General features: G+C 41.8%; 1 protein-coding gene across 1 annotated transcript in view; it reads right to left on the minus strand.

The window, feature by feature from the left end:
• Positions 1–2,501: 2,501 nt before the first annotated feature.
• Positions 2,502–13,453, minus strand: part of SRSF4 (serine and arginine rich splicing factor 4) — a 29,586-nt gene continuing 18,634 nt past the window's right edge. Inside the window, exons 3-6 of the mRNA XM_012750598.2 lie at positions 13,037–13,149; positions 7,849–8,063; positions 4,273–4,362; positions 2,502–4,002 (exon numbers count right to left, since the gene is read on the minus strand). Of these exons, the coding sequence (XP_012606052.1) occupies positions 3,171–4,002; positions 4,273–4,362; positions 7,849–8,063; positions 13,037–13,149 (1,250 nt within the window). The 3' untranslated portion in view covers positions 2,502–3,170. The remainder of the gene's footprint in view (positions 4,003–4,272; positions 4,363–7,848; positions 8,064–13,036; positions 13,150–13,453) is intronic.

A 13,453-nucleotide genomic window follows, 5' to 3' on the forward strand; every position in this document is an offset into this window, starting at 1 on the left:
AGCAGCCGACTCGGCCCGGGGCCCACAGTGCGCATGTGTGGAATGTGCGCTGCACTCTCCAACGGCCCTCCAACAGTCTGAGGGGCAGTGAACTGGCCCCGTTTAAAAAGTTTGAGGACCCCTGCAGTAGTCCTATGCCAAGAACAGTACTTGGCCTACAGAAGGCACTCCAAATGTCAACCTAATGTTGCTGGGGGTGGGTGGACATTGTGCTATACTCTCTCCATCTGCAGTTGGCCCTAACAACACTGATTCTAGGGTGTCATTGTGAGATGATGAAAAATGTACGCGAAAGTACCTGATGTTATCCCAGGTGTACATCTGGAACTCAACAGATGATTGTTTCCGTCTCGTTGATTTATCCTCTTATTCACCATCTAATATAAGATTTAAAAATTGCTGGGAAAAACAACTGGGGATCCTTTCCTTGTACACATGAAATCACCATACCATTATACTGAGGGATCACTGTGATAAACTCACTTGGTTAGCATCAATGTGCCTTAAAACATTTAAGCAGCCGAGGCAGGCGAATTGCTCGAGGTCAGGAGTTCGAAACCAGCCTGAGCAAGAGCAAGACCCCGTCTCTACTATAAATAGAAACAAATTAATTACCCAACTAAAAATATATAGAAAATACTAGCCGGGCATGGTGGCGCATGCCTGTAGTCCCAGCTACTCGGGAGGCTGAGGCAGAAGGATTGCTTGAGCCCAGGAGTTTGAGGTTGCTGTGAGCTAGGCTGCCGCCACAGCACTCACTCTAGTTTGGGCACCTGTGTCTCAAAAAATCAAAAAAACCCCAACCATTTAAGAACTTCCCAATGCTCGTGTTAAATGACAAAGCTTATTAAATTACACAAATATAACTTTGAGGCAGGACTGCTTGAACTCTGTTTGAGGTTACAGTGAGCTATGACTGCACCACTACACTCTAGCCTGTATGACAGAGCAAGACCCTCTATGGAAAAAAAAATGAATAGAGACAAAAGCTTGGAATAGAATTTGGAAAAATAAGTTGTATTAGAATAGAATTAAGGTGAATTTTCAAAAGTTGGGTTCAAAAAATTTTAAACTTGTGAAACAAAAAAAATGCTCGAGGAAATGTTCCCATCCTTACAGGGATAAATTTAGGGAATAATGAATTCTTGCTACCACTGGAGAGCTACATTAGATCTTCTGAAGTAGTGGGAATTCCTTTGAAAGGGCTGGGGAACCTACAGCCTTGGGGCCACATGTGGCCTTCTGGATCCTTGAACAAGGCCTTCTGACTGAATCCAAATTTACAGAACAAATCCTTTTATTAAAATGGGTACAGCAGAGAAAGATGAAGCTTCTCGTGCCTTCCTTGGTGCTTAAAAAAGAATCTTGGAATCAGAAGGCCTACTTCTTCCCTACTCCTCAGAGATGGTTCCTCACCTTGGGACCGTCTCTGATAGCTCCTCTCCCAGGCCACCTGCCAAGCCTTATTGACCTTTTCTCTCCTGCTCTCCCCACCACTGCCTTGCTGAGGGCCCCATATCACCCGCTACTACATGCCTTGAATTTCTGGTTTCCCTACACCCAATCAATCCCTCATACCACTGTCAGGTCCAGAAATATAACTCTATTCCCTGCACCCTTCCTGTGTAAGTACATTCAGTGTTCCTCAATGTTTACAGGACACAGGCCAAATTCCTCCCCCTGGTATTTAAAGCCCTCTACGACCTAAATCTTGCCAAACTTGCTTTCTCTAATTCCCCACTATCAAAACCCATGCTCCCTAGGCATTACTGCCCTATGCTTTCCCAACTCTATGGCTTTGTGCACAGGGGTTTCTTTCAACGGGAATGCCTTCCACTCCCACAACTTCAAAGATTCAGCTGAAGTACTGTCTCTGGTCCTGAATGAAGTTCTAATTCCCTTCTCTGAATGCCCACTTTGCCCTCATGGTGTTTATCATTTGCAACCAGATTACCAGCTCCAGGAGGGCAAGAAACACTCTGCTTTCGTATTCCCAGTGCATCTTACAAGGTTTGGTCTGTATGAGGTGACAGGGCAGTTGTTTTAAATAGGCAACAACCTGAGAAGTGGTTCTCTCTTCCCTAGCTTTCTGCAGCATGCAATGAAGGCCCTCCAGCTTCTTCCCTACTGTGATACCTCTCAACAGTTTTTGACTAGTTTAGATCTTAAGGTAATGAGATGATAATACCGTAGATTCAAGGCAAGTTCAACAAACGGCACAGAAAAACGAACTGTATATTCATGAAGAACTCACGCATCTGGTAATGCTCCAAGTTTCCAAACTGATTCATTTCTCATCAGCTTGGCCATAAGCTTCTTAAGAGAGGAAGGATCATAAATAGGAAACGTGCTTTCATTCTGCTGGGGGAGAAAAATCCTTCAGGAAATTGTTGGCTCCCTACCACGGGTGATCCCGAGGAATAAAACAGCCATTACACATGCTACGAAAAGAGATATCAAGATACATCAGGAAATACAACTTTGATTCAAACACCATGAAATTTTGTCAAGCAAAAATAGTCTTTATTCAAATTTAATGGAAACAAGGGTCACTATACTTTGCAAGACGGGGAAAAATAAAATTAAAAAAAATTCTTTTATTTTCTTTTTTAATATAAAACAATATAATCACAATACCAGAATATGGAACTCTACAGTTTATTTCCTATGGGTTACTGCAGGTATCAATTTTCCTCGACTGTGCTATTCACAACTTTGTTAAGTCCAAAAATATGAAACCAAAGTGGTAGGAAACTTAAGACTTAGCACTTTCACTAAATGGCATACATCAAAGGGCATCAATTCAAGAGCAAAAATGGTTGAACTCACCATACCTACCTATGTCATCATTCCAGCCTTGGCGCCATCCAGGTACTGAGCTCCCTGTAGGAAAGGCCAGGCCTGAAAGCCAAGGCGTTTTGGATATTCTACTGTGGGCCATGAGTAAAGGGGGGTTTTTCAAAGAGAAAAATTTTTTCAGTCGAGCAGGAAGGCCTGGTGCCAGGAGGCTTTACTGAGAGGAAGCACTTAGATTTAACAATTATAGACACACCATTAGGGGAGTTAAAAATGTACAGCAGTGACATGTTCTACTTCAATCACTTGTGCTACGGCTACCAAACATGTACAAAAAAGACTTCTTGGGTAGTTCCAGCTGTGGTCGTAGCCAGTTAGGACCTTGAGTGGGACCTAGATCTAGATCGAGAGGGCGATCTGGAAGCAGACCTGGACCGAGACTTGGACCGAGACCGGGTTTTTGAAGCCGACTTTGATCTGGAGCGTGATTCTGACGGAAGGTTTGGTTTCGATTTGGAATTCGATCTTGACCTAGACCGGGTCTCCTGATTGGTGCCAGCATCCTCACTCTCCCCTCGGCCTTCCCTCTGGCCAGACTCAGACTTGGCGTGTTCCCGCTCCTTTGACACCGAGCGGGACGGGGATCGGGACTGGGAGCGGTCAGTGTCTTCCTTCTTCTTCTTCTTGCTGCTGCCTGCCTTGCTGTCTCGCTTGCTGCCTCGCTTTCTGCTCCTCTCGCTCTTGCTGCGGCTGCGACTGCGGCTGCGGCTCTCCTCCCTGCTTCTCTTCCTGCCCTTGCTCTTGTCCTTGCTCTTGCTGCGGCTGCGGCTCCTGCTGCCCCCTCTGCTGCGGCTGTGGCTGCGACTCTTGAGGAGGCCCTTCTCCTGGCTCCTGCCCTTCTCCTGGCTCCGGCTCCTGCTCACGCTCCCTCGCTTCTCCTCCTCTGCTCTCCTCTCCTGACTTCTGCTCCGACTCTTGCTTTTACTTTTGTGCCTACTGGGACTCCGGCTCTTGGACTTCCCGGCGCTGTCATTGTTCTGGATCTTCTCTTCGGCTTGGTCTTTGCTCTTGCTGCGGCTCTTGCCCGCGCTGCGGCTGCGACTGCGGCTCTTGTTGTCTTTGCTGGGGCTCCTGCTTTTCTCCTTCTTGCTCCGACTCCGGCTCTGGCTGCGGCTGCGGCTCTTGCTCCGGGAGTGGGAGCCCGACCTGAGGAGACACGGGATGTTGTCTTAGTCCTATGCAACTTAATGCTAATCTGGAGATGGAAAGACCAAAGGGGGTGTGTGTGGAGTACTGCCCCCAACATAATGCACGGCTGGCACTGGCTGAGAATTGCTTTCTGACACCCCCCCCAATTCCAATCTGGAGCTGGAAAAGTTTTGGTGAGGGAAGACTGGTCACATGATTAAAACCAAAGCGAGACAGGGCACAGGTTCTCCCTGCTCATCTCCTCCAGTTACACCAAGGGAGACATACCTGGACCGGGATCTACTCTTAGAATGACTGCTTTTGCTGCTGCCACTTCGGCTTCTGCTCTTACGGGAATGTCTGCTTCGAGAGCGAGACCTAGGGGGAGAAAATATTTTTTTAATGCTGCTGACAAAGGTCTAGCTGATTAGTATCAACCCAGATGTTCTTTCAATCAAAAATATGTACAGTACTTGTACTGGCTATGTCTAGGCACAAACTCTCTCCTGTGTTCTAGCCCACAGATGCAGTTATCTGCAAACATTCTACCTGGATGGTTGCCTGAATCTCTCACCACCTCCAATCCTGGATCCCTAACTCCCCCTCAACCTGCTCCTTTGCTGGATTCCTTATTTCCACCGATGCCACATACTAGAAACTGCAGACATCCCTGACTCCTCTCTCCTTCCCCCCTCCCTTCATATACTGATAATTCTGCCTTCTAATTTCCCCTGGTCTATCCACCTCAGCAGCTGCCTGGTTTCCCAGTGAGTCTTTCTGCATATACTTTTGCACTTTACATTTATGCACCTCACTGCAACTAGAGAGCTGTTTTAGAAAGACAGACACTCCAAGCTTTAAAAAAATCTTTAATAAGCCCAGACTGTAGACACTTAACTTTCTACCAAAAAGCAACACAGGCTCCTTGGGGAAATCATTGCTTTCATGGTAGGGCAGGAAATGCATAAGATGGACCTAGGACATCTCATGATGACAGAAAGAGGGAAACTTTCAAAGCCTCCTGGGTACCACCACCTATAAAAGACTCTTGCTAAAACTGTTTAAGCTGCATCTTAATCACACTCCTCCAGACCTGTCTTCCAGTTTACAGGAAGTTCAGGGGATAAAGGACAAATTCAATAATATCAAGAAACAGATAAATATAGAATGTGAGACAGCCTTAAAAAAGCTAAGAAAAATAAATGTCATGGGAGAAATAAAAGGGAGGGGACTGCTGCAGACTAAAGAGACCCCAAAGCCCCTAACAATACATAACTGGATTAGATCCTGGTCAGGAAAAAGCTACATAAAGACATTGATGGAGCAACTGGGGAAATATGAATATGGCTTGGACATTAGGTGATTTGATGGAATTACTGTTCTTAGGTGAGAAAATAGAACTGTGGTTATTGTCATTCTTGGAAACAAATGCTGAAGTATTTAGGGGCAAAGTGTCATAATTTTGGCAGCTTACTTTCAAATGCTACAGCAAAATAAATGTATAGTGTGTATGTTTAAAAACATATACATGCATACAAATGGCAGAGAGAGAGGATGGAGGGGAGGAAGGAGAGAGAGAAGGCAAAATGCTAACTGTTAAAGCCAAAAGGAGGGTACATGGGTGTTCATGAATGGTTCTTTCAACTTTTATGTTTGAAAATGATAAAAGGGAAAACAGTAAAGTGTATTCACATAAAAATCCAGCAAAAACAAAGGCACTGAAGACGAAGACACAGGAGCCAACCTGAAGGTCTCCTAATGACCAAAGATAGAACAGTCTAAGCATAAAATTATGTTAACAGATCATACATCAAAACACTCAATATTCTTGGGTGTTTACCCAAGAATTCATCCAAAATGACACTAAACAAAACCACTTTTATCACCATCTTTAGAGGCTGCTAGGGCATATTTCATGTTCTAAAAGTTAGTAAAGTGAAGATGGCTCAGGCTGAGAACTCCTGAACACACTGAACCATGTTACCATCACTCAAAGCGGGATATCCAGACATCACACCAGTGAGCAATAGGAAGCACAAAGCATCACTAATTCTTTCCCTAATGCCTCAAGATCTAAGTATGAGTTTATAGGAAACAGGATAAAGGTACATGTTAAACACTACAAGGACACAATCAGCAAAATCTAAACTATGGGCAAATCTTAGCAAGAGATGACACTGTTTACTCAACAATTAAATGCATGGAAAATAAAAAGAGGGTAAAGGGGGATGTGGCAGTGATTAAAAGTAGAATTAAGAGACATGTCATCACCCCTCAAGAAATGATGGTTCAGTTGTGAGGCAACCCTCTAGTAAGGCATTGGAAAAGTTACTGGATTTGGTTTGTTTTTAATGAAAGTTGAAATAAACTATTTGAGTAACAGAGTAAAATGTATATGTTAAGAGACGGACAAACTTTTAAATAAAAGTTGAAATAAACAAAAAAAAAGAGACATGTCATTAGATTGCAATGTGATTCTCATGTGAGAGCCTAGAATGAACAAATCAACTGAAAAAAATATATTTGAGACAACTGGGACAATTTGAATACAAAGTGGGAATTAAATGATAGTGTGGAGTTATAGCTAATTTTGCTATGATGGTATGGTTTTATTTAAAATATCAAAGAGAGCCGGCGTGGTGGCTCATGCCTGTAATCCTAGCACTCTGGGAGGCTGAGATGGGCAGATGGTTTGAACTCAGGAGTTTGAGACCAGCCTGAGCAAGAGCGAGACCCCTTCTCTACCAAAAGTAGAAAAAATTAGCTGGGCATGGTGGCGCATGCCTGTAGTCCCAGCTACTTGGGAGGCTGAGGCAGAAGGATCGCTTGAGCCCAGGAGCTTGAGGTTGCTGTGAGCTAGGCTGATGCCATGGCACTCTAGCCCAGGCAACAGAGTGAGACTGTTTCAAAAAATAAAATAAAATAAAATAAAATAAAATAAAATATCAGAGATACATACTGAAGTAGTTACAAGTGGAATGATAGGATGCCTAGCTGGCTTTAAAACAATGTAGCAGGAGGGGTGATGAAACAATTGGCAAAATAAAAATTATTGAAGCTGGAGGGATGACAGGTGTAATGGAATTCAGAGTTTATTAACTGATTTTCTCTAATGCTTTATATTGGAAAACTTCCATAATAAAAAGTTAAATAACAAAACAACAAAACCTGAAAAGCTTGAAAGTCTCCAATGACTTCCCACTATTCTTCCATCCTTGCCCTGGCCCAGGGCTCAGAGTGATTTCGTCCTCCTCTGCGGTATCTCAAGCCACTCCCCTCCTCTTCCCTTCCTTTATTAGCCTCTCTACTCTGGAAAATTCTTTCCAATCCCCAGGCCTTCAAAAATGCTCTTTTCTGCTAGAAAGGACACTTCTCTCTCTGCCCATCATCTGACTTACTTTTGAGTTCAGCTTCTCTGACATGTCCTTAGGGAAGCTACTGCTAACTCTCCAGACCAGTGCTGTCTGCATTTCCTTCAACATGCTTTGCCCAGTGCCTGGCCTATTTGCAGAGCTGCTGCAAATAAGACCAAGTCAACACCTGAGTAGCTACTACATCTGGGAGAGTAACTAAGGGACCAGTGGCCATGTGTGCCCTCAACCAGGATATGATTTTCAGGCCCCAAGAAGAAATATGAAAGAAGGCCACTGATTCCGGTCTCAGAGAAAGGACTTTACTTCTATTTGTACTCATGACATAACAGTTCAAGAGTTCTACAAATAAATATTCAGTTCAAAGTTCTGAGTTATTGAACCAGATGGATTCACGTTACTGAGAACTCAACAGTGGAACATAAATGAATCATCTATGTGCTCACTAATGAACTTATGGTGAGCCCCAACGCACAGAAGATATCAACAGTACCTTGAATGGCTCCGGCTCCTGGAGTAGGATCGGCGTCGTCTGGAACCTGGCTTGTCTTCAACTAATCTGATTTTTCTGCCATTGACTTCAGTTCCATCCAACTTTTCCAAAGCTCTTTTCATATCAGAGTAAGATACAAATTCAATCACCCCTTCATTTTTGCGTCCCTTATGAGCATCTGCATAAGTCACTTCTCCTGCCTGACGCATATAATCCTAAAGGAAAAAAAACAAATCCCTAAATACATCAAGACACATTTTGCTAAAATAATAATCCTAGAGAAAGCTGTTCTTTTTCATTAAGAAATGTCAACTTTCCTTAGAATAAAATTTATTCTTAAATATTTCCATCTACCCACCAACCATTTACTGAGATCTTCAAAGCACCAGGCATTAGGTAGGTGGTAGAGACAATAATATTAAATTGTTCTCTTTTTTTTTTTTGAGACAGAGTCTCGCTTGTTGCCCAGGCTAGAGTGAGTGCCATGGCGTCAGCCTAGCTCACAGCAACCTCAAACTCCTGGCTCAAGCAATCCTGCTGCCTCAGCCTCCCAAGTAGCTGGGACTACAGGCATGTGCCACCATGCCCGGCTAATTTTATATATATATTAGTTGGCCAATTAATTTCTTTCTATTTATAGTAGAGACGGGGTCTCGCTCTTGCTCAGGCTGGTTTCGAACTCCTGACCTCGAGCAATCCGCCCGCCTCAGCCTCCCAGAGTGCTAGGATTACAGGCGTGAGCCACCGCGCCCGGCTAAATTGTTCTCTTAAATAACGTTTTGTGTAAACATAAAATTTTTTAATAAACTATCATTTTCTAAATTCTATAGTGGCAAATTGTGTGTGTGAGTGTGTGTGTGTGTGTGTGTATTTTAAAGAGACAGAGCCTCCCTCTGTCACCCAGGCTGCAGTGTAGCAGTGCAATCATAGCTCACTGTAGCATTGAACTCCTGGGCTCAAGTAATCCTCTGACCTTGACCTAAATTTTTTGTTTACAGAAACTCATATCATTACATTTAAGTCTTTCACACTTCATTATAAATCCACATTTGAAAACATGTATAGAGGCCAGGCATGGTAGTTCATGCCTGGTTAATAGTGATACATTATCTCTATAAAAAAAATTAGATGGGCATGGTGGTATGTGCCTGTAGTCCCAGCTAACTTGGGAGGCTGAGGCAGGAGGATTGTTTAAGCCCAGAAGTTCCAGGTTTCAACGAGCTATGATCACACCACTATACTCTTGCACTCCAATAGCCTAAGTGACAGAGCAAGACCCTGTTCCTCACCCTCATCCCCCAAAATTATAGCTATTAATAAAATATCCTAAACAAAATGTAAACAACCCCATAAACAAATTATGAAATTAGCCCCCACATTTTATTTTAAACTGTTGTTACATTCTCTCTTAAAAACAAGTTAAAAGTCTAGGCCGGGCGCTGTGGCTCATGCCTGTAATCCTAGCACTCTGGTAGACCCAGGTGGGCGGAACATTTGAGCTCAGGAGTTCAAGACCAGCTTGAGCAAGAGCGAGACCTCATCTCTGCTAAAAATAGAAAGAAATTAATTGGCCAACTAAAAATATATAGAAAAAAATTAGGTGGGCATGGTGGCACATGCCAGTAGTCCCAGCTACTCGGGAGGCTGAGGCAGGGGGATTGCTTGAGCCCAGGAGTTTGAGGTTGCTGTGAGCTAGGCTGATGCCACGGCACTCTAGCCCAGGCAACACAGAGAGACTCTGTCTCAGGAAAAAAAAAACAAAAACAAGTGAAAAGTCTAAAAGGTAACAGAAGAGTATTGCTCAGCTCTGGCTTAGAAATGGTAGGCCCATATCCCTTCGCTACAAGCCTGTTTCCTCATTCTCTTTGAGGACTTCATGTGGTCCAATGAGAAAATACAAATAATGTGCTGGATAAATGCTAAAGTGATATATAAATAAGAGGACATATACTTAGTACTTGAAAAAGATAATGAAATTTGGGTAAAATTTAAAATTTTGAGCTTACTACTAATTTTCCCACATTTCTTTATATATAATATATACTGTAGATTACTTGAGGAATGAGTATATGAATATTCAAAAGCAGTTCATTTTTGTATATTACTTTGCTGTACATATTTTACAAAGTTACATTGAACACTTTGCTCACTGCATCATAAACATGCTTATGTCTTAACTTACACAATCTTCGTAACTAGTGTGTCTAGTACTTTTTTTCTATTTGTTGAGATTTTTAGGTTATGTGCAATCTTTTGCTATTATTCATAATCCACAAAAGAACATCTTTATACAAAAATTTGTTTAGCCGTGCATGGTGGTGCACGCCTATAGTCCCAGCTACTCAGGAGGCTGAGGCAGAAGGATCGCCTGAGCCCAGGAATTTGAGGTTGCTGTGAGCTAGACTGATGCCACGGCATTCTAGCCCGGGCAAAGTGAGACTCTGTCTCAAAAAAACAAAAACAAAAAAACAAACAAAAAAATGTATTCACTTATTTGCAGGAGTGGGGGTCCTAGGTAAAAGGCAGGAAGCCATCCAAGTTGGGATATATGTGAGAGTGTGAATGAGGATGCTATTCACAGGCCAAGACTAGGATTGCCCTGGCAAACTGACACACATGATAATTATGGTAAAAGGGCTTGAAGAACATCACTACTATTTTATCCTGCCATACTTTCAATTAGTAATCATAGCAGTTAACATATTGAATGCTTATTCTTTGACAGGTATGTTTTTAATTAATTTAGTCCTAGGATCTACCTGAGGTAGATCCAATTGTTACCCTCATCTTATACACATTGGAAGTGAAATACAGAGATGTTAAGTAAGGTCATTCAGGCAGTAAGTGAATGAGCAGAATCTGAACAGAAGTAATAAGACTCCAAATCTTGAATACCTAACACGACCCTTCACTATGAGCAAAACTCCAAAACTACCTATTCTTTTTTTTTTTTTTTTTTTGAGACAGAGTCTCACTTTGTTGTCCAGGCTAGAGTGAGTGCCGTGGCGTCAGCCTAGCTCACAGCAACCTCAAACTCCTGGGCTCAAGTGATCCTCCCGCCTCAGCCTCCCGAGTAGCTGGGACTACAGGCATGCGCCACCATGCCCGGCTAATTTTTTTATATATATATATCAGTTGGCCAATTAATTTCTTTCTATTTATAGTAGAGACGGGGTCTCGCTCTTGCTCAGGCTGGTATTGAACTCCTGACCTTGAGCAATCCGCCCGCCTCGGCCTCCCAAGAGCTAGGATTACAGGCGTGAGCCACAGCGCCCGGCCAAAACTACCTATTCTTAATGCCACCAACAGTATACTATGTAATTTTCTTCTCAATGCCATCATCATGCATTATAAATTTACATATATATATATATTTTTTTTTGAGACAGAGTCTCACTTTATTGCCTGGGAAAAGGTGCCATGGCATCAGCCTTGCTCACAGCAACCTCAAACTCCTGGGCTCAAGTGATCCTCCTGCCTCAGCCTCTCGAGTAGCTGGGACTACAAGCATGTGCCACCATGCCTGGCTAATTTTTTCTATGTATTTTTAGTTGGCCAATTAATTTCTATTTTTTTTAGTAGAGAAGGGGTCTCGCTCTTGCTCAGGCTGGTTTTGAACTCCTGACCTTGAACGATTGATCCTCCTGCCTCGGCCTCCCAGAGTACTAGGTAAATTTACATATTTTTAAAACAATAGCCCTTAAATTTGTTTTATTTTTGCATTTTCTTGATTAATAGCTAACACTTATTGTGCCAGGTACTGTTCTAGGCTTTTAATATAAAAACTCACTCAACTCTCTCCATAACCTTGAGTAGAAATTAAAATAACCCCATTTTATGTTTGAGGAATATGAAGCACAAGAGGTAAATGACTTGCTAAGGTCACATAACATAACTGAGAAGCAGCAGAGCTGGGATTTGACCCAGGCAAGTGGGCTCCAGAGCTAGGAAATCTGCTCTATTATCTATTATTCCCATTTCCTGAGAGTGAAACTGCCCCAAGGTACAGAAATATAAAGCCAACTAAGAATGTTGACTAGGCTCCATTTTAACCAAAAAATTAAAAACTTTTCTAAGAAAGTAATTTCATACTAGATTTAGCAATACTACATGAAGAGCTGGCATTATCTACTCATGAACAGAGTAGCTTTCTAGTTTCTACACACAATGTTCAATCTCGAACATTAAGAATACTGGAGTCATTTCTTCAGCTAGCATAATCTTGCTGGCAGACCTTCAGTAAAGGTCTGTTGTAATGCTGACAACTAGCATAATGAAATAGAAAAAACACCAGACTGGGAGTTAGGAGTCCTGGTCCCAGCTCCTGCTAAAACCAACTGTGTGAGTTAATTTTTTCTGGATCTCATTTGAAGGTTGCTGGGAGCAAATTTTAAAAAGAAAAAAAAAAAGAAGGGGGGGGGGCTAGAGAGAAACAGATAGAGAGATAAGTGCTCAGTGAGAACTACATGAACGTAAAGGATTCCTAATTATTCTTAATGATGGACCAAAAAAAGAGTAATGAGATAGAAAACTGAACATCCTTTGATTTGTCCTCCTAAGACCATCCAGGTTACGATACTCCTCAGTAAATTTTTCTTCCCTATTGAAATTAAAAACCAACACTGTTCTCAAAAAAAAAAAAAGGCTGGAGCACACTGGATGGTAAACACAGCACTGGACCTTCATTCTTTGACACCAAAAATTCAGGACAAATATTCTATGAAAAACAAACTTTTCAGGACAAATATTCCATGAAAAGCAAATAAACCCTATTAAAGAACATAGGTCAGATTGGCAGTTTCACCAATGAGGGCCAACAATGGAAGCTGACATAAATCTGCATGTTATAGCTAATGCTGAAGAAAACTCTAGTGGTTCCAACCTTTTATTTTGGTGAGAAATTACACTGGCATCTTCATTTAATGTTCTCTATAGAGGAAAACTTCATATAATTTCATATAATATAGATTTGTCCTTTGATGTCCCATAATGTATAGTAGGGGTGAAATTCTGATATATTTTGTACTCCTATGGAATCTTTAACTGGAGAATTTCCAAATGCTCTGTGAAGGCTTTCAAACATATATCACCATTATATTCTATGTATGCCTGGGCCTGTGTAAATTTACCTGTTTCTCAACCTTAACTCTTGCCCAATCTTACCCCAGAAAGTTAATGGGCCCCAAACCTTTAGGTCTTGCCAACTGCACCGACTTGACAAATTCTCCACAATAAGTCTGTACTCTGTGCGCGTAGGAGGGCCATATTTATCTCGGCCACTTCTTCTATAACCATATCCACCTTTGGAAGGTTCAAATACATAAGATTACTTCAGTGGAAGAAAAGGAAAAAATGACACAGCACATATTCCCCTTAAAGATATTATTTAACCCCACCCAAACAATAGTACATATATTAACTCTATTCCCACCCTTAATTCTAAACTAGATTTTTAAAAAGGCAATCAGTTAAACATAAAAATTTAATTTATAGAGTTGTAAGTATACATATTCATTAATATTTATATTTAAGATTAACATGCATGAAATTAAAAACTATTAACAATTTAACAATTTAGAAATAAGTAACCAAATTACTAAATCAG

Source organism: Microcebus murinus, chromosome 2, assembly GCF_040939455.1.
Source record: "Microcebus murinus isolate Inina chromosome 2, M.murinus_Inina_mat1.0, whole genome shotgun sequence".
Lineage (NCBI taxonomy): Eukaryota > Metazoa > Chordata > Mammalia > Primates > Cheirogaleidae > Microcebus > Microcebus murinus.